The 20,446-nt window shown below is 41.9% G+C and overlaps 1 protein-coding gene across 11 annotated transcripts in view; it reads left to right on the top strand.

Moving 5' to 3' along the window:
- RASAL2 (RAS protein activator like 2) overlaps positions 1 to 20,446 on the top strand; it is a 187,673-nt gene that overhangs the window by 132,078 nt on the left and 35,149 nt on the right. For all 11 annotated transcript variants that reach the window (XM_062004135.1, XM_062004134.1, XM_062004133.1 and 8 more), the window contains one exon: positions 11,976 to 12,085. In XM_062004135.1, the coding sequence (XP_061860119.1) occupies positions 11,976 to 12,085 (110 nt within the window). The remainder of the gene's footprint in view (positions 1 to 11,975; positions 12,086 to 20,446) is intronic.

The raw sequence follows: 20,446 nt of genomic DNA, 5'->3' as shown, positions 1-20,446 counted from the left end.
TCAAAGCTCGACCAACTTGCAACGGGTTGCTCGGGGTGTTCTGCAGTCAAGTGCTGAGAACCTCCAAGGATGCAGATTACACAGCCTTGCTGGTCAGCTTCTTCTGATGTTTGATTATCTTCATTGTGAAGGCTATTTCTTTTGTAAAGGATTTCTGGTTAGAACAAATCTTGAACTTCTAATGTCTGTTGAAAGATGATGAATCACATTTTTCTCTGGTTCAAAAAATATCATAAGTAGCAGTTAAAGCAGGATATATTGCTTAGCCTTGAGAAGAGAAGAGAAAGCTCAGAGGGAAATCTCGGCAATGTGTATAAATATCCAATGGAAGGGAATGAAGATGACAGAGCCAGGCTCTTTGGACAAGAGGCAGTGAGCACAAATTGAAATACAGGAAATTCCATTTAAACATGAGTAAAACCTTTTTGTACTGTGAGGGTGATGAAACACTGGAACAGGTGGCCTGGCTAGGTTGTGGAATCTTCATCTTTAGAGATATGTTCCAAAGCAGACTGGATATATGGTCTTAAGCATCTTGCTCTAGTTTACCCTGCTTTGAGCAGGGGGGTTGGACTAGACAATCTCCAGAGATGCTTTCCCACCTCAGCTGTTCTGGGATTCTGTGAACTATCCTCTGTTACTTGAATGACTTGTTTTCTGGGTGGTACTCTGGGGGGAAAAGGGAGTCTTGGTCTAGTTACATCTGAAGTTTTCAGAAGATTATTCTGTTATGTCAAGTTCTGAGGTTTTTATGCAGAGCTCATGGTCCACACAGTTCCAGGAGGATTTCTGAACTCTGAGTGCCTTTAAAAGTTTTGGCTATTCTTATCTTAATTTATAAGAAATTCTGTCTTCTTGTGTTCACCTTTAACTAATCACCTTAGCCTTTAAATGTATACATGCATTGTTGGAGTCTTTGTCTATCAACTGCAAGCTACACATCAGAAGTGTTTGATTACTATATCTGTATTCTTAATTTCAGATGCTTCCTTTTTCTTTTTTCCTCATTTTTGTACATTTTTCTAAATGTTGCTCCTATCTTTTAAGTAATGTTTTAATATTTCTCTAATTCTGCTCTAATAGTTCTATCATACTTCTTAACTACTGTTCCTTCTCAAAACAAAAACCTTGCAGAATGTTTCTTGTTTTCCCTGGCAGTGCATTGGGCTTTTAGGACTGGCAGATAGGATCAGGAAGCAGTACATGGCTACCTACCTTGGGCATAAACCAGCAAAAAAACTACAAGCTATTTGTGCCATGTGTAACTCTTATTATGTGCTTTGTCTGCCTGGCCACCTGTATACCCAGGAGCATAATGCTCCCTCCTGTCTTTCTTACAGGGACAAGGTTTTTGGCTTTATAAGCTTTGCTCTGAATAACCCATTTTTGTGCTGTTACTCGTTAGCAGGTTGTGGTGCAGGTGGGGGCTGAGATCACCCTGTTTTAAAACATGCCAACTTCTGATCTGTTTTAAAAGAGCAAACTGCAATTAGAAATGAGATTGCTTAAGAATACAGATGAGCTCAAGCCAAAACTACTGAAATAAAATACTGTTAACTTTGTGGATTGGCACACATCTAATAGGTGGGTGATAAGATGGAGAAGAGTCATGTTTCTTCCTTTGATTTATATTAAGAATTCCCCAGCTCTCAGGATGAGGTAAGATGACTTGAGCACTTCATGGAAGTCTCACATCAGTGATCTGAGAGGAGCTTCAAGTAAAGGATATAAGGGGTGCCCATAATGGCTTTAAATTTGTGTGTATGTGAGGTCATCTTTATTTGTCAGGGATTTATTGTACATGTAAAGGAGATTAATACTACGAGAACTTGCCTTTTGGTATTGCTGAACATTGACCCCAGCAGTGTAGGCTGGAGGGCTGTAGGCAGCTGCAATGTCATGCTGTCTCAGGTATTCTTTCCATGGACCTGACTCTGTGCCATACCTCTCCTACTCACTGCTTAGATTTCTAACAGAAAGCAGCTTAAGGCAGGGGACAGCTTAACCTTCTTCTATACTGATGGAAAATTATGCTGAGACTCTCATAATAAGTTGCTTTTACAGCTTTTTAAGTTTGCCTCTCAGAGAAGCTATTTAAAAGCTGTCTTCTGGATAAGATAGTGGCTTCCAGCATGTTCTGTGCAGGTTTTTTCCTTTCAAACACTAGGCAGTGGCACTCGCTCTGAAAAAGGCATCTGTTTTTAATACTGCTAGCTGGCATTTGTTTAGCATCTGGAATTTTGATTGATAACAGCATAATGGCCTTTAAACGAACATTTCCTTGACGAGACACTTTTTAAGTAGTGTCTTCAGTGGCAGTGGTCAATGAAGGATTTATTTTAAGGGGCTCATGTGTACAGTTCAGGAAATTTGCCTCCCCACCTCCTGCATGTGCCCTGGAGGAAAGGACATAATGTTTAAATTTACTATTGTGTGAAAAGCAGAATTTCAGTAGTTACAAACAGACTCTTTCTCAAGATTAACCACGACACAGTCCAGCCCTTGCAACATCTTTGTTATAGTTATCTCCCACCAAAGGGAATAAAGTGGATTCTGCTAATACTGACATTGCACAGCACAAGGCATATATCCAGAGATAAAAAGCTCTTGGTGCTTGTCCTTTCTTCCCCGTTTCCCCAAACACTCTCGCCTTCAGTTGAAACACTAGCCCCCATCTAGGTCCAGTTGTGTTAATTACCATTTGGCATTTTCTGAGCATATTGGGGAAGGATGTTGAGAGAGAATGGTAGGGCAAGTGAGATAAGGAAGTGTGTGAATGCATCTTCTCACATACGGACAGATGGGTGCTGCTTATAGATATGCAGGTATAGGAAAAGTCATATTTTTAATAATGAATATTATTTGACTGAACAAATAGGAGGGCAGACAGAACTGGCTCCAAGTAGGCATCCTGACGCATAGGTGGGCGAGAAACCAGCTTTTCCCTTCCCACGCACACTATGTCCTGGCAGAGTGTCTCAGTCTCAGTGCATCCCGTTCCCTACTGTTGCACTGTCAAGCCCCGGTAGCACTGCGGCAACCTACCGCGTTCTCTCATTTCTCTGCCACTGGGATTGAGGGACCAGGGCAAACAGGAGGTTATCAAACTCTTCAGACCTCACACAGGGGCCAGGGGAAGAGGAATTGATAGCCTGCTCTTCAAGACTTGCATTGCACTCTCTAATTTTTGGGGTAGGATTTTAGCAACCTGTTATTAAAAGTAATAGATGATTCGTCCATCTCTACTGGCTATTAGAAAAAAAAGACAAGAAAGGGGCAAAGAAACAAGTGCAACTGAGATGGGAAAGCCAGAAAACAATCTTTGAGGTAAATAACATGATTTTTATAGGAACACTGTGTGCATATGATGGGAAGGTTGATACTTAGAGATTGCCTACCTTGGTTTGTTTCTAGTTGAGAGTATAACTGGATCTATAGAAATACTGTCTGCCTCTTTGCTCTTTAAGGGTACTGCTAAATGGAACAGAGACAATGCAGCCAGCTTAAGTGAAGGTCAAAGCTTGATGAGATCTCACGGCTGCCCAGCCTCATCTTTTATGCAGTCAGCAAGATTGTTGCTTCTCCAGAGCAGAGCTCTGCTACCGTCATGCTGCCAGGGTACGACAGGTCTGTCCTGGCCATGTGACCCGGCGGCGCACAAGTGCATATTTTTAATTCTGCATCAGCACCAATGCAGAGATGGAATGATTGATTTACATTAGTGTCAGGCATCGTGGCATCCTTCCTGAAAAACTGGCTGTGCTGAAACCTGTCCTCTCTATTGTAAAATTAACATTTTTCCTTCCACTTTCCACTCTTTTCTTACTGTAACACTTTAGTTTGAATCTGCTTTGGTTTTTTGTCACTTGCTTGTGAGGTGATGGCTTAGGTTTGTGGGCTGCTGTGCCATGGGCTTTCTGTTAGAAGGCATAAATGGGTGATTGGCTGTCTCCAGGATGCTCACCAGGTTCTCATCTGTATCTCTATTTGAGGGTAATACTGTTCATGGGCTCTACAGCCTTCACAATATCTTCCTGCCAAAGCAGATTTGTTCATTAAACTTTAGCACTGAATCAGATGATGGAGGTATCCAGTCTGGGACACCATTCGTTACACCTCAACATCAGGAACATTTTGCTCAGGTTTGGTGTAAACTTGACTTTATGTAATTCCCCTGCAATTAATGTAGGGCAACTCTGAGTGTATATAGCTCTAAACATTGCTCACATTCCAGTCGTCCTTGGTTTAATAGTATTTGAATGTGTACTGACTAGTTTTATTCTTTACCTCCAAATCATGGCTTAGTCAAGTTATGCAGAGTTTAACTAATGCATCCACTGCAAGTCAGTCCTTCTGGTCCTTTTATCACTTTTCTTTCTCTTCTGTTTCTAATTCCCTTCAATTGATTCTCCAAGTTCTGGTACTAAAGTTCACAGGAATGTGTGTTATCAGTTTCTAATTGCTCACAACCCTTGTTATTTCCCTGTCCTCCCTGGCCCTCGCTTCACCTCCTGATTTAATGTAACTCAGTGTAATTAATGTGCTGTTTAACTTTTCTTCCAGATCATTAACAGAGATGTTAAACAGAAGCAGTCATGCCACTATCCCCTCCACATCCCATTGGATTCTTTCTTCTACCTTGATACCTTATCACTTGTCAGAATTACTCTCTTTAGATATTCCTACAGCCAGTTCTCAGGTTTGTGTTACCAGCTTTGACAAAGCTCATTTCCATTAATTTTTCTAATTAGTATGTATGCTGCATTATCAAAAGGTATTCTGAAGTGTTGGGCTGCTTACTGACTGTGTGCCAGGCAACTGAAGAGCCAGGGTCATGAAATTCATTGCCTCTTTCCTGACAGGAGGGAGAAGTGCAGCTGATTGAGTCATGGTGAGATAGGCTGGAGACCATCACTTCTCCACATACTTCACTCACTGCAGACCACAACTGTTGTTGGATAAACATTCTCACAGACTCGGATGACCTGTTTCTTATCATATTTATTGCTTATCACAGTTGTTCTGTGGTCTTCTAGACAGGTTTCTGTCCTGTATTTCTGAATTCCTAGATAGGGGGCTTTTGAGGATGCTCTTTTCTTATGCTAGTGCCTGATGGGGACAGCTCCCATGAAGGCAGCCAGGCTCCATTTCCAGTTGCATCCACGCTGAACACCTTGCTCAGCTTGGATCTGAAGAGCTGATGTGGCTTTTCCCAGCTATAGGGTAGCTCTTGTTTCTTCATGAATTTTTTAGTATAATTCCCAGTGTCTGAGAAACTCGATTCCTTTGGTGCTTTTGACTGCATGTCACAGAGTACATGCAATCTTCTGATACATTTCATTAATAGATGTGTTATCAGTGTATCCCTGTTGTGGTATCCTCTTCATTTCCTTGGTTTTCTTAATACTGTTTTCGAACTTGTTCATCCTGTTCTGCATCCCTCCCGTGGCTGGAGACAATTTTTCATTGGAAAGTTGAAATTGTTATCTGGCCAAATCTGCAGTGCTGTCCCATCAGGGGAAAAATATCTTCCTGATCCTTGCTGTTGATCAGCTTGTGTCCTGAAGCATGATCGCTCTTGTTATTTTTAAACCTGACTAATGCAGCTACATATGTTATTCTTCCTTATATAAACACATAATCCTTTTTTAATCTTGCTGAAAAAATTTGTCTCTTTAATATCTTGTGGTAGAGAATTCTATGGGCCGATTTATAGATAGCATTAGAAAAGGTCTCCTGACAATCAGTTAAAAGTGCTGCCTCTCATCTTAAATTGCTCCTTGGATTTCTTATGTAACGGGTTGCATGAGGAGCTTAGTTAATTCCTATTCCATTTGTTTTATAGTTCTATAATCCTTTCTTGCTTTTGTTTCTAAAATAAATAATCAATCTTTAAAACATATAATTTGTAAATCCCTCTCTTGTCTGCCTTTCATCAGTTTATGCTTCTGGAGTTTAGTTTTGTTCTAGGTGTTTTTGCTGAGATGAGAAGTTCAGAAGAGAGTGATGCACTCGCTGTATGTGAAAGCTATGGCAGATTTATATAGTACTAGTTTACTTTTATTGTGTTTTATCCTTTGTTTACACATTCAAACATATCTTTTAGTTGGTTTAATTGCCTATGCACAAACTACTTTCTCAGTGACATAGTTCCAGGCCTTTTGGGTGGAATTTGACTGTTGTAAGTCACTGTCTTGTTCTTTGTATTGCCACCAAAGTGCATGTATAGTTTTCATCTGCTTTTCTGCTTTGTGAGTGGCTAAGAGCCTTTTCAAAGGTAGTCACTGCTGATATTTTAATAATGACTGTTAATGGGCTCATAAGCAAACTTCTCCATTTCCTTGCTTGTTTTGTTGGTGGTTTGTTGTTCTACAGGGGATAGTAAACTTCACCATGTTTACTCCTAATCATTGGAATATCCTGCTAGTTGTATCTTTCCATTTTATGACCTGACTCTCTTCCCCTGCTTCTTTGCTCCCCACAGTTTTACAAGGTTATTGACACAGGAGAGCATTTTCATTTGGCTATGATTTTATTTTTCTTGATAGCTTCTTGTGAGGAACTGAACAGATAAAATGCTTCATGTGCTAACAAGAAGCAGTAGTTCAGAGGCAGTTCTACTGTCAGCCATAGTCACTGGAGTGTTATCTGTGTACCCATCCCTCAGAGAGAACCAGTCTCATTTCTCTGTAAATGAAGTTACCCACCTGCTGTTCTTAATAATGCATTAGGGCTCCTCATCAAGAATTATAAATGTTCAAGATGTGTTGCAGGCCTCCAAAGGGCAAAGCGTTTGTCCCCAGAAATACCTAATGTAGGCAACAGTCCTGCAAACCACAGCACTGTATGTAAGATGAATTTTTATTGTCACCCGTTTTACCCTGGATTTTGTGCTTTGAAACTTCCACTAACACCGCTGTATTTTATCAATGGATAGTTAGTGTTATATATAGTTTTATCACTTCATGGCTGAATTAACCTTTCACTTTCAAAACAACAAAGACAATCATTATTTGTTATGCATGGGCTGTTCTCTCCAAAGTGAAGAAGCAGCATGTCTAGAGGGAGTAAGGTACTGTCAAAAGGAAAGAAGTGTTTTTAGCTGTGTGTGCCACTCAAACTCTACACAAAGTTGAGTAGTTCACATTTGGGCTGCCTTTGAATTTGAGCAGTTCATGTGCTGCTCTGCTGAGCTTAAGGACAGACAGACAGTTGTGGTCTTTGGCACAGAGTGAGCATTTCCTAAAGCCAAAGTGGCCTTGAACAACAACCATCCCCGAGTTTAAAATACTTGGGGGTTAAAGTCTCTGTACCTTCCCTGCACAGCTATGGAGGGAAGTTACAAGTGCCTGCTGAATTTATCATTTCTCCTGTGGCGATTTCTTCTTGGCAGAGTGAGAGAGATGAGCTGCTCAAATTCCAAATGAGATGAGTAAAATTCTCAGTGGGACTGAATTATTTTTAGATGTTGTATCATCGGGATTTCTTACCCCAGTGTTTGATGCTTTTGGCTGAGATGATGAACCTGCTCTGAGCCCATTCCACATGCCTGATTGGGTGCATGCTTGTGCACTCACACTGTCTGCCCCATCTCTCTTTTTCATCCCTGTTCCCCTAAACCTGTGGTTCTGAGGGGAATCTGTACTGAATTTTGTCCCATAAGGCGTGGACCATGAAATGTCTCTTGAGGAATTAGGGTACAATTCTTCTATAGTTACTCTCTCACTGATCTCTTAAAATACTGCATTTACACAGTACTGATCTTTTCAAATTGCACCCTAGCTAATTTATCCTACCAAATATTTTGTACACTTACAATTAAGAATGTAGTCTCACAGTTTCTGGCAGCTTGGGCAATAAGTTTACATCTTCTTGTCTGAGAGTGTTTTGTTTAAGCAGTAAAATTCTCACGGTATTTAAAAATGTTCCATGATGACTCTTAAAGCTTAGACACTTCATTACATTTAGGTATAAGAACCAAGCAGCAGTGTATTTTGTGTTGAAATAAGTATTTAAGAGAAATACCTAGGCAATAAGAAAGGAAGTAGGGGTGATTTTGTCTTTTTTAATGGTACAAGCTATAGTTATTAGCTTTGGCAGAGATTTCGTCTCCATAGAAGGAAAAGAGGGGGGGAAAAACCCCTTTTGGTGAGATGGTATTGTTGCAGATTCATCACTACATCTTTTTTATATCTGCATTCAGTATTTAAAAGCATTTCCTTTGGCAAATGGAAGTTGAAAAGCTCTGCTCAGTTCTGGCACATGTGAATTTTTCGTGCTGCTTCCCGGTTGTCCATCTGTAAGCACTGGCCCTGCATGAGCTGCCAGCAAGGTGCAGAGCACAAATATTGCAAATGTTTTCAAGCCTTTTGAGAATGACCAGTAAGTACAGTCTTTGAATATTTTTTATCCTTAAGTAGGTTCTTACCTTTCTTAGGTATACTCAACTCTGGATAGCCTTATTCAACCCCATATAGCGTATTTATTTCATGAGGGAATAGATTATGTTCAGTTAAACAAAGAACATTTTTCACTAATGTAAAAGCAATGACACCTTAAAGTTGTGCATGCACACAAAAATGAATATTCACCGTCCCCCTCTCCTAGGTAGGATTTGGAATGATTCATTATCAATACTTTTAGACCCCTGCTGATTTGGGTCAACTTTGTCTTATTTGCCCTTAAGGAGAGGAAAACATGTTATTTTGTCTTTGCAATTTGAGTAGCCTGGGAGGTACTGGAATGAAGCCAGAGTCCACCAGATCTGAATCCCTGTAGTTGGTTTTGTTACCTTTTGTGCTGAGAGGTCAGAATACACGAAAGTGCCTTTGAAAGTGCTATACATCTATCCTCTACTTGAATTCCAGCTACAGCCCCAAGAGAAGCCCAAGAGCGTCTATTGATTACAGGGTTTTCAAAGGCACTTTTTCAATACCAGGACAGAGAAAAGTGCAGGAACATGGGTAGAGTTTGAGTGGCACACACAGCTAAAAACACTTCTTTCCTTTTGACAGTACCTTTTTCCCCAGCATGCTATGTAGATTGGTGGGGTGTTTTTTGCAGTATCTAGATATCAGGCCACTTTATTTCCACTTCATTTCCTATTTCAGGAAAATATAACAGCTTTCACCCCTGAGGAGCCTGCTGGCTGGCAAGCCTCAGAAATTGAAGGGCAGCCTTAAATGTAGCACTACTTTCAGGTGCAAAAAACAGGTTCCCTTTTCCTTTGTGCCCTGCAGCACCATACCACAGGGCATCCCAATGACTCCGTGCTCCCCACAGACAGGCGTGTGTCGGGCTCTGGTATGTATGAGTAGGTTGTTTCCTACATACAGATTTGGGAGAGGATGATCTGCTTGTGTTGGAAATACAGCCAGCATCAGGTACGGATAGGCTTTCAGGAATATATCAGCAGCTGAATCTCAATGGAAGAGAGGAGACAGACCATCTTGCTGTTTGCTGAAGATATCCTGGGTGTTTGCCCAAAGAACTGAATTTGGTGGGATTTTTTTTGTATTTGACAACTGAACAAAACTCACTTGGTTGTTCACTGAAAGAAACAGAGGGAGAACAAATGTGAGGAGAGTGAGAATCCACCTACCACTGTGTATGGAGAGGGGGATTGTGTGGTTTCAAGGAGGGTTAGGATAAAAGAGTGAATTGTGTGGAAGGAGGACAAACTGAATGTAAAGAGACCAGAATAATAACAGAATGAGGAAAGGTAGAGAGAGGTTGAGGGATGTGCTTGTTTAAAGGGAAGAGGATACATTTTGTATGTATGTATACTGAAAGTATGGAAAGCTAAAGGCAAATGTGAGACTGGAAAATTGATTTAGAGATGCTTGCAGTGTATGTCTTGACCAAATACAGGCTTTGCTCTTTGTAAGCAATTTCTTTTCCAACAATTAAACTGGCATCTGCTGATGAGAGTGGTAGCCCTTGGCTTTGAATACTGTAGCGTCATAGAACAGCCCAGGTTGGAAGGGACCTCGAAAGATAAGCCTTTGTGGGAAAGGGAGCCTAGATGAAATTATGTAGCACCCCATCCAATAATAAATAAATCTCATTTTCTTCCTGAAGAGATGAAAGAGATGTGAAATTTTTCAGACTAAAAGATTATAGGGGGAAAAAATCACCTTTTGTTATGATGGCCTAGTTCTTATGAGTCTGAGAGATGAACAAGTCACATTCTTTAGCATCGCTGAGTCACCTGGAGCCAGTGGGTGCTTAGTCGACGTTGTGCACAGGAAAGAACAGGAGACCTTGTTTGTCTCCAGTTTGCTGATTTCTGTATTACAAGAGGCTGCTGTGGGCAACATCTGTCACCTGTCCCAAACACAGCTTGTGGAGGCTTGCCTTGCAAATGTGTTCAAAATTAGCTGTACTAGACTTCTATCCTAGCAAAACATGGGTGTTGGGAGAGAGGGCTGGCCTCAGCTGGCTGTCACTGGCACCAGGCCTTTGCACCAGTAAGGCTGCAGATCTGCTGGTTCAATCCACACCAAAAGAAAATTATTCCAACCTATAAGCAGCCTATAATGTTCTTAACAAACACAATTTCACTCACATGTGTTTGGTAAATCTCTGGACAGCAATGCCCAGGGTCCAGTGGCTCTCTGCAGCTATTCTGGGAAGGAGCCCAACAGCTCTGGCCAGTAAAATGTTGCTTAATCCTGTTGAACTGAGACTCTGTATTTGCTTTGATCATGTCAAAGAATGTATATGTATGTGTGTCTGCAAGCCCTGGAAATGTTTTGACACAATATGGTTTATTTAAAAATGGGTATTATGCTCAAAGTAATGTAAACGGCTGTAGGAGAAAATGAAATATGTAGGTGTCGAACTATTTCAGTGATTTCCCTACATGCACAGATGCACACACCCCTTTGCATATCTGTGGTCAGATGTACTCATGTTACACAGCAGTAGCTCTTGATGATGCCTACAAGAAAAGAAATGTGAGGAAAGGCTGAGGGATTGTTCATCTGGGAAAGAAAAGGCTAAAGGGTGATATAAGGCAACCTGCTGCAATGGAGAGAGCAGTTACAAAGATGATGGAGCCAAACTTTTCCCTACAGTGGCAGGTGCTGTAATGAGGCAGCAGCAGCAGATTGGTGCTTGGGAGGTTTTTGTTGAACGCATGGAACATTTCTCTCACATGCAGGGTCATGCAGTGCTGGACTGAGTTGCCCAAAGAGGTGATAAATCTCCATCACTAGAAGTTTTTGAGATTTGGCTAGCCAAAGTCAGAGTTTGACTAATGTTGGCAGTACACCCACATCGAGCAGAAGACAGAGGGCCCCTCCAACTATCAGGTCTTTTGTCTGCAATTGTTTGGTGAATGATTGTAGTTCAGAAGACCGATTATGTGAAGATTTAGTATTTTTAGGTCATGAATACACTTCTCTTTTTTTAGTTCAGTTTTGCTTCAAAGCAATACCAGGACTCATAAGTCATTTCTTTTGAAATTTTCCATTCTGGCTCGAAAGACTGTTGAAATTAGAAGTTATTGTAAAACTGAACTGTTATATCTAAATTTAAAAGGACAGCCTGGATGCAGCTGTGGGTGCAATAGAAACTCATAATAAAAGACATCTTGTACTCTTAATCTGACCAAGAGTTAAAAACACAGTGTGTAAAGGGGTGATAGGAACAAATGCTGATAGGTCTAGGACTGCTCCTTATTAAATGATATTTGTAGGCTTTTGAGTCTCTTGTAAAATAGTTGGAATTCATTGAAATGCACCTGTAAGGTGAATAGTAAAAATTATTGCAATTTGAAGCTATCACATACTAGAACTGTCACTGACAGTCTAGCTCTGCCTTTCTTGCTACTCAGAGGAATCCCAATACAGCACGGTCTGTAATCATTGTCAGCAGGAAGCACTGCTGAGTTTGGACTCAGTGACAGTGTATTGATTGATTTATTACTGGCATCAGTTTCCCTGTTTCACTTCTGCAACTTCTCATTTTAGGGATTCTTCAGTAAACGTCTGAAAGGATCCATCAAGAGGACAAAGAGTCAGTCAAAACTGGACAGGAACACCAGCTTCCGTCTCCCATCTCTCCGCAATGCTGATGACAGGTAAGGTTGAATGCATCTCCTGAAGCAACATGTCCTCATCCAGAGGCACTTTGCAGAATCTACATGCAGCATGCACATGCACTCACAGAATGACAGCCAGGAAGGGATTTATTGTTGAACTGCCAAATAGGTGGGTTTGGAGCTGACTCTAGTGTGTTAGAAGTCATTCAGTATACAACGTACTGCTGACACAGGACTGAAACCTTTTACTACTCTTCATGAAAAGTTCAGGTTAAGCATATGGACTCCAATGCCTTTTTCCACTTGTGTTTCAAATAAGCTGCAGCCTTGAAATTTTCATGATACAAACCCATTGGACTAATCAGCTTTAGAGGAACTTATCTTGATGCATGCAGTACTTATCCACAGACCAGTGCCGTGGTCAATAGGAGGGCAACTCGGGCCCACTAAGAATCCTTGCTAATGTCAGTCAATTGTGTAGTTACTGCAGTGTTACTACAATGAACAGGCACTCTTGTTTTTCAGAAAACTGAAGAACGCAGTAACTTCTGACCACCTTAGTGCTCCCATTTGATATATTTTTGCTTGGTTGGTTTCTGGGCTGAAAATTCAGGCTGGGAATGGATTGCATGAGGCAAACAAAAGCTCATATACACAGTTTTTCCTAGCAATTTGTAAAGACTGTTGATTGTTTTCATTACACATCACTATGTGTTACATTCCACAGTATCCCAGCAGGAGAAAGGGACTGAGTGAAAAATAGGTTGCCCTGTACTTAAGGCCACGGCAGGCTTCCATGATTTTACATTGTTTAGTGTGTTTTTCCTTCTTCTTTGGCTGAGTTGAATTCATTAGTTGTATCTGTCATGCTGTGCTGCTTCAATCAATGGTGCTATCTTCTCCATCTGAAAAGCAGCATCTTAAAATCATGGAGATGGCAAGACTGCGGATGTTCAAGGTCTTGTTAACTTCAGGGGTTATAGAAAAGGCTGCTGCTTACCAAATATGACTATCAATGTGGATAAATGCTGCTCCTATAGTCACAGTAATGCCCACCCAGTCACGTTTTTATATAAATCCCTATTTTCAGAGAGCTGCAACGTGACTATAAAAAGCAACTCAATGTGCATAAGCATGTTAAACAATGCCACCATGTGATGAAGTACCTCTTATTTTTACCGTTGTTTGTAACTAGATTTGCTTGAAGTTCTGTAGTGCAAAAACCTCTTTGCCCATAAATAATGTATTTGTCTGTCTTTAACTTGGTGCTCATGGTGAATGTGGACTGATGATACTTCCTTTTGCAGTGTAAGGGAAATGCTAATAAAAGCCAATATATTTAGCTGTAATTAATCCTTACAACTTTGGTTTAAGACATAATACTATACACAGCAAAGCTGTCTTCTCTTTAAAACCTGATCCTCTCTACACCCTGCCAGTGTGGGCATGGATTGTCAACTAGACCTGAATGAAACGTGGATTTTCTCTAATTGCTTGCAAACCATAAAATCCAGTGCATGCAGTGATGGCATTAAGCATCGCTGATCTGTTCCGTCGGTCCTCTCAAGTCTCCTTGATATGGAGTTAAAAAGGAAGATTCAGGAGCAAATGAACTTGAGGAATTCCAGTGGCAGTCTGTGCAGAGGTTGGAGGGACAGAGTCCTTGCAAGCTGGTGATGTGCAGGATGTAGACAGTGACAAGGCAGTGGTTGCACTTGTCTTTCAATCTGATCATCCCTCCTTCTTTCCTAGCCTTTTAGTAAGGCATCTGTAGGCTGGGAGACGGGACGGTGTTTGTGGAGGTTTTGTGACTAGGTATGGCTGCTTGCTGCTGCTGGAATGAAGCACGTTTGATAACTAGTCTGTGTGATCTCCCTCTGAAGTGAACAGAGGGCACAGTTTGGCAGCAAGGGAGATCATTTGAAAGTGGCCAAACTATGTGGAAAGCAAGCTGAGCTGCAGTCTATTTGGAGATAGATCTTTGCACAAATAAATATTGCTCTTCAAAAGCATGAGCACGACTCGCCTCAGGTAGGTTGACGCCCGGTGCTGCAGGTGAGAGTCACAAACTGATGATAGGCTTTCTTTCCAAAAAGAACGAAACAGCACTTCTTAACCCTGTAGTTACCTTTTGTTGGAAAGATGGAAGGTTTAATGGAGTTCTCTTTGCATTTGTAGTCTGATCAGACAGTGCACCAATTGGATATATCAGTTTGGAAAATTTGCAGTAAGAGCTCTTAGTTTTCTAGTGGTATTTTATAAATAAAACCATAAAGGAAGTTCAGTTCCAGTGTAAAGTGAAACTTGCCAATAAATTCTGCCTTTCCTGCCATATGTTTCACTCTGTATCTAAGGGTGGCTGAAAAATGCAGTTGGTGGGTAGAACAGCAGGAAAAACAACTCGGAAACTGTGTGGGAATGAAGCACTGAAGATGAGGAACAGATTAGTATACTGGGAGGAGATGGGCTGGAGAGAAGAGGAGACTAAAAAGATTGATTCATGTTTAGAATTATGCTGTTGTTTGGGATTTTTTCCAATGGGACAAATCAGCGACAACTGTTCCTTTCTGAAAGAAGATAACACATAGCAGCTGACTTCTCATTCATAAGAGAGAATTGCCATTCTCTTCACCTCCTGCTCTCTCCACTTTCTGTATGAGTCTTGATCTGTTACAGTGAAAACTTTCCTGTCCAACCCAGTGAGTCAGCCTTTCCCATTTTAAGCAGGTGATGCTAGGTGATGTCATGGTGTTGTACAGGTTTTCAGGGCCAGATGGACTGATAGCATCTACCTTTTCTTGCTCTGACAAATACAAGAGCCCTGCCTCTAAACAAAGTATCGTATAGCTTCATAAATTAAAACCCTGCAATGACTAGAAGGAAATAGAGGCTTCTGTCATGTTGCTTTTTCATGATTTTGAGGTGTTTGGGTCCTGTTAAGAAACAAGAGATGTTTGTAGATAAATACCTATCAAAATCTGGAGTAAGGAACATCAGTTATCCTGGTGCACATCAAGATTTGGAACCCTCTACCTTTTCCTGCCATTCCAGATGGTGACAGAGGATGGATGTTCTCTGTTCAGAGCTGATTTAAAATAGAAGGGATTCAGGAATGCTATAAGAAGGAGTGATGGAGATAAGTTGAAGACTTTCGCATCATCAGATTTTCTGTTTCAGTGGAAAGCAATTGGCCAACCCACTTTTTCTGACTTTTAAACTTTGTGTCAGTGTGACTGGGTTAGTGGATGGGGAGAGGAGAGCGCTGTGATGCCCTTCCAGAAATGAGCCCACTGTGGGTCAGCATCCAGGTGCCCTGTATAAATCCATAGCTCTCTGTAATTCAGATCACTTCTGTTACTCTGCATTCAGGTTATTTGCTGGGTGGTCTGTGGTACTAAAAAACTCATGGTCTGTCTTCACAAGGCATGAGAATGCTTAGAGCCTGTTCAGTTGTGACTCAATGCCAGATGTGAATGAAGCTCTTCAGAGGTGTAGCCAGTACAGCTATCAACAGCTCTTTCCACGAGGCTATCTGGCACCATGCTACTGGATCATCATTCACAGCTTTTCTAGCCAGTTTCCCACTGCATTCTTTGAGCTCTTCAACCCACACATTTGTCTCTTAACATTTTCTCAGTGATAGCAATATGTAAAACATGTAAAAAAGCATGAGAAGAAAAATTACAGTCAAAAGGAGAGACCAAATGAATAATTTAAGTTTTGGGCCAGGAATTTGAGAGTTTTTCCAAGTGACCCATCAGTTTTTGCCTCAGCTTTGTTTACGGTGAGGGAGCAAAAATGGTTGAGACTGGCTGCATATGGTCTCAGCGACTGCAATAAAGCTCTGCGGACAGCTGGGAGGGTTTTGCCCTGTTGGGATTTACTGCCACGTGGGAATCCTCCTGCTTTACTAAAAGTCATTTTATGGCATTATCAGATAGTGGTAGAGGAGTGCAGGATCCATTTGTGTGCTTGCTCAGAATGGGCTCCGGCAGGTTGCAGGCAGGTGGGTAGCCATGGCTCTGGGGCTGATGGTGAAACGGTACCGCTGCTCCAACGACAGCTTCTTCTACTTTCGGTAAGTTCTCACTCCTCCCTCCTGGTTTCTTTCAGTATGAAAATAGCACAGGTGGTGTAAGTAGGAGCAAAGCTTGCCATGCTCTTTGTATCCATTCTAATTTAATGGTGGTTTTTGAAAAGAGGTGGGTGATTTTTATCCTGATTTAGAGTAAGGATAAAACTCTGTGTTACACAATGCGTTATTAAGGCTTGACTCACTCTGAGCTTGTATTCATTCAGCATATCTGTTTCCATCTGCCTACTGGAGTATGGGGAAGGGGGAGGAGGGGTTTGTTTCCAGAGAGACGTCTCACTCCTGGTTTTGGTGAACATATCTCTTTCAGACAGTTTTTTCAGTCCTCGTGCAGTTGTTTGGTTTTCACTGAACAAAATCTCGATGTTAAGCCTGTTGTCAAAAACCTTCACCTTGGTGCTAGACTGCTCTGTCCCACCTGCATGCTCCGTTGACCCCTTTAGAAAAGCATACTTTCAATGGCTGATGCTTTTCTGCAAACTCCAGGCTCCTCCACATAGCATTCACCTATAAATTGCTTTGAGGTGAAGTGAAACTGAAGCGATTTAAGCATCTCTGGTCCAGCAAAACAAAAGGATTTGAAACATTAACAGCAGAGACCACGCTTACAGTAGAGTGAGGAGAGCACTGTTGCTGGGAAACTCAGCAACCTGTTTGGCTGCGCTGTACGAGGAATCTGTCAGACAAGCTGTGATCTGTAGGGAGAGCAGGCAGGCAGGGAAGGGCTCTGAAAATCCAGGATTGAAACAACAAGGCTTTGGGTAGGGCCTTGCAAGAAAAGACCAGAATCAAAATGGAAGGCCAAAGATGCTGAGAAAAAGACAGCGTTTAATTGCAGATGAGTAGAACTCGCGTCTAAATAAGTTCCCCTAAGTTTCTGAGTTCAAAAAAATATTAATAATGAAACTGGTTAGACTTGTAGAATGTTTGACCAAGTAATAGGATGTTCTGTTAATTGGCAGTTGGAAAAAGAAGCAGGGTGTGGTGCCTGCAAAATGAACCTTTGCACAGGGAAACCTGCTGCTGCAGCCGTGGTGGAGCACACCTGCAGCCCAGATGCTGCTGCTGACGTTAGGGTCCAGTTCAGCAGGGCTGGGGTTTCGAGTAGCAGCGCTGAGCAGAAAGTTGCCTGTGTTACAGTCCAAGCTCCCTCCCGTGACTTTGCGAGTGGCTAAGTATTGAATTCAACTTTCCGATCTCGGGGAGTGTCTCTACACACGTGGGGGTTGTGCCAGAACGATTTGAGGCATGCAGATGTACGGTTTGGTCTAAACCAGTGGAGACGGGGCTTTAGCCAGATACTTGGGCTGAACAAAAAATCATGCTTATCAGAATTCTTTGCCTTCACACAAGTTTGGTAAAGGAAAGAGATTCTGAGATTCCGTTCCTTGGTAGTTGATTTCTATACATACATTTATCTTTCGGATTGTTGATGTCCACAGGCTTGTTTTTGAAGCAATATAATGCTCTGCCTGGTAAGCTCAGTAATTGTAAGTCTTTTGTGCTTTGTAGGTTGGCTTTTAAATAGGTCAAAATCAGCAGGAGAGCTTCATAACCAGAGCAATTAGGATTTTAACCCTTTCTCCTACATACCTTATAGATGGTAGAATATAACAGAAGTCAGATAATAGGCTGCTGTGTGCCATGGGCAGACACTGAAAGCCAGAGGTTCCCAGTTCCATGCTTACAACCGAGATATTCCTGTAGTGGAAAACTACTGAATTATGGTGTGCAAGGAGAGAGGATCAGCTTGGGGTTGGGCCAGCAAGATGATGCTGCTGAAGAGATCTTTTTCAGTAGCAATCAAATGCTGCTGCCAGGTCAGTGGTTTTGGAGCATTGACTGGGCTCTTATTTGGAAGGGAATTATGCAGCTCTGAAGAGCAGTACTCCAAAGCATGGGAAAAGAGGTGAGAAGCTGAAAATGTTCCCTGCCGTGGTCTTCCTTCACCTGCCTTTCCTGTTGGAAAGAAATGATGGAGAATACCTGCGGGAGATTTGTTTGATGCTGTCGGTAACTGAACTCCTATGTGTCCTTTGCAGGTTTTTTTTTGTTGTGTGCAGGAGTAGCTAGAAAAAGCACCCGAAGGAAAAAGAAGCTGATCGCAGGAGGTTAATTGTAATTTAAAACAGGATTTGTGGTGTTAATGGAGCTGTTTAGCACAAACAGATTTGTACAAACAACCCTTCCCCCACCTTTTTGCATGTGTGATCTTCCTGATTACAGTAATCTGCTTCGCTGGGATTACCTCTGTTTTAACAGAGACTGTAGACAACACTTGTTTTGCAAGTAGCTTCCTGCCTAATACAGGAAAGACCCTGTTAATCCAGCCCCTTTGCTGGACATTGGGAAGTAAGTTAGTGGCATCGGTTTGTTAATTGTGCCTCTGTGCAAAAGGGAAGCCAGCGAGCAATTTTCCTTCATTGTTACTTACAGCTTCAGAATATCAGATGAGGCTTTGAAGCAGCAGAGAACTGCTATCTCTGTATAATTATTGCCTGTATTGATTGGGGTGCCACTGATTGAGGCACAAGTCAATGATTTGCCTTGCAGATCTATCAATCAGTGAAATATATACCACTGTGCTGACAAACGCCTGGACTTGTGTTTGTAGATGCATGTGGTAGCATCTAACCGATAATTTTACGACGTTGCTGGGGTGTTTGTGGAAGACAAAGTGTCAATTCTAAGCCACTTAATCAGTTTATTGAGCTGTTTTAAATATGGCAACTTCAAGGGATTGCTTGAACTGATAGACATTCTTCTGCCCCAGGACCCTGAGTCAACAAAACTAACCGTGCTCCAACAAAACAAAACGTTCAAAGGGACCTAGTTAGCAGAGCAATGAAGCAGAATAGATGCTACTAAAAGATTTAACTTGCAAACTGGGACGTGGAGACATGGAGTAGGATATCCACAGAGTGAAATTGCTAGGTATGCCTGCTTTTGCCCCTACCCTGTCCCCAGAGGCTGTTTGAAGGCATCCTTGGAAGACGCCTCGCTCTCTCATGCTGTCTTTGAAGTGTCCAGGTCTCCTTAAACTCATTGTACAAAAAGGAAGAGGAGGGACTTTCTTTCTGGAAAGGTCACCTTTGCCATGTCTGCTCTCTGGGCTGCCAGCCCTCCCTAATCTCCTTACAGGAGGCTGTACCATGGCAACAAGGCACCAGGGAGCCTCTTAGCGTCACCCACGGGGCTGGATGGGAGCACAGCTGATGAGGAGAGAGATTTCTTTACCGTTGTGGCTGTGACTTTTGTTCTTGCTCCAGCGTATCTGCCTGGCATGATGCTCATCTGAAATTTGTAACCTAAGGCTTCAGGAAGAGCTCCTCCTGGATTTTTTTGTGCGTGTCTTCCTCTCCTAGCAGGATTTAATGTCTGAGATGTAGCCCAGAAACAAAGTTTGAAGGGAAGGGCCGTGACATGTGGCACCGCAATGATTTGGGGATGCACGGCTAAGTGGCTGTACAGTTGTTTCATGTAGGTGTGCTTGATTTGTCTTGCTCCAAGTACAGCCTCTGCTTAACTGGGATTTGTAAAATCTCTTTTTCTTTCTCCTTTATTTGGTAGTTATTTTTCTTTCCCTCTTCTCTTTGTGAGCACTCCATACTTTCTGACAAGGAGCTAAGGCGGGAGTTGGCTACAGGCTCTCAGCCAGCTCCCCTGCATCGTGCACTCAAGTGCTTTGTTAGGACTGGAATTGCCGAGAGTTTGGGAGAAGGACATAAGCCAAGTGACCTCACCAATGCTTTCTTGAGAGGAGAAATTAGAGAGGATTTTGCAGGGATGATATTAAAGTGGTGTATTGTGGTGTGTTTATTTTAGACTTGCCCTACCTTAACTGCAGCAAGTGTTCAATTATACATGGCTGAGGTTTTAGCTTTGCATTGGTACAGCTGCTGCTGTAACCTGTTATAACAAAACACGCACAGCGCAGCCAACACATTTGTACCAGTGCCGCTGGTTTGCATTTGCAATCAGTGTCTTTATAATATCCCTCTGATGAAAGGTTTTTGCTGCTTACATTTAGGTCATTCAAGATATTAAATGGGAACAAAGTTCTCCCTTACTGTTTAATAAATCTTATCGTACATGAATCTACTAGAATACCTTCAGCATTTCATTTGGTACAGAGGAGCAGTCAGATGAACTCTGCTTGTTGCTTTACATGTATTCTTCAGGATATTCAAGTTGTTGTTAAGCAGCCTTAGAAGTACTGAAGATACTGTTTGCAAATGTTGAGATTGTTCTCTCTGTTTCCCCGTAGGATTGCTCAAATGGAGGAGGAGTTTGGTTTTGCTAATGTT

Source organism: Colius striatus, chromosome 10 (genome assembly GCF_028858725.1).
Source record: "Colius striatus isolate bColStr4 chromosome 10, bColStr4.1.hap1, whole genome shotgun sequence".
Lineage (NCBI taxonomy): Eukaryota > Metazoa > Chordata > Aves > Coliiformes > Coliidae > Colius > Colius striatus.
This window is presented reverse-complemented; position numbering and strand designations above follow the sequence as displayed.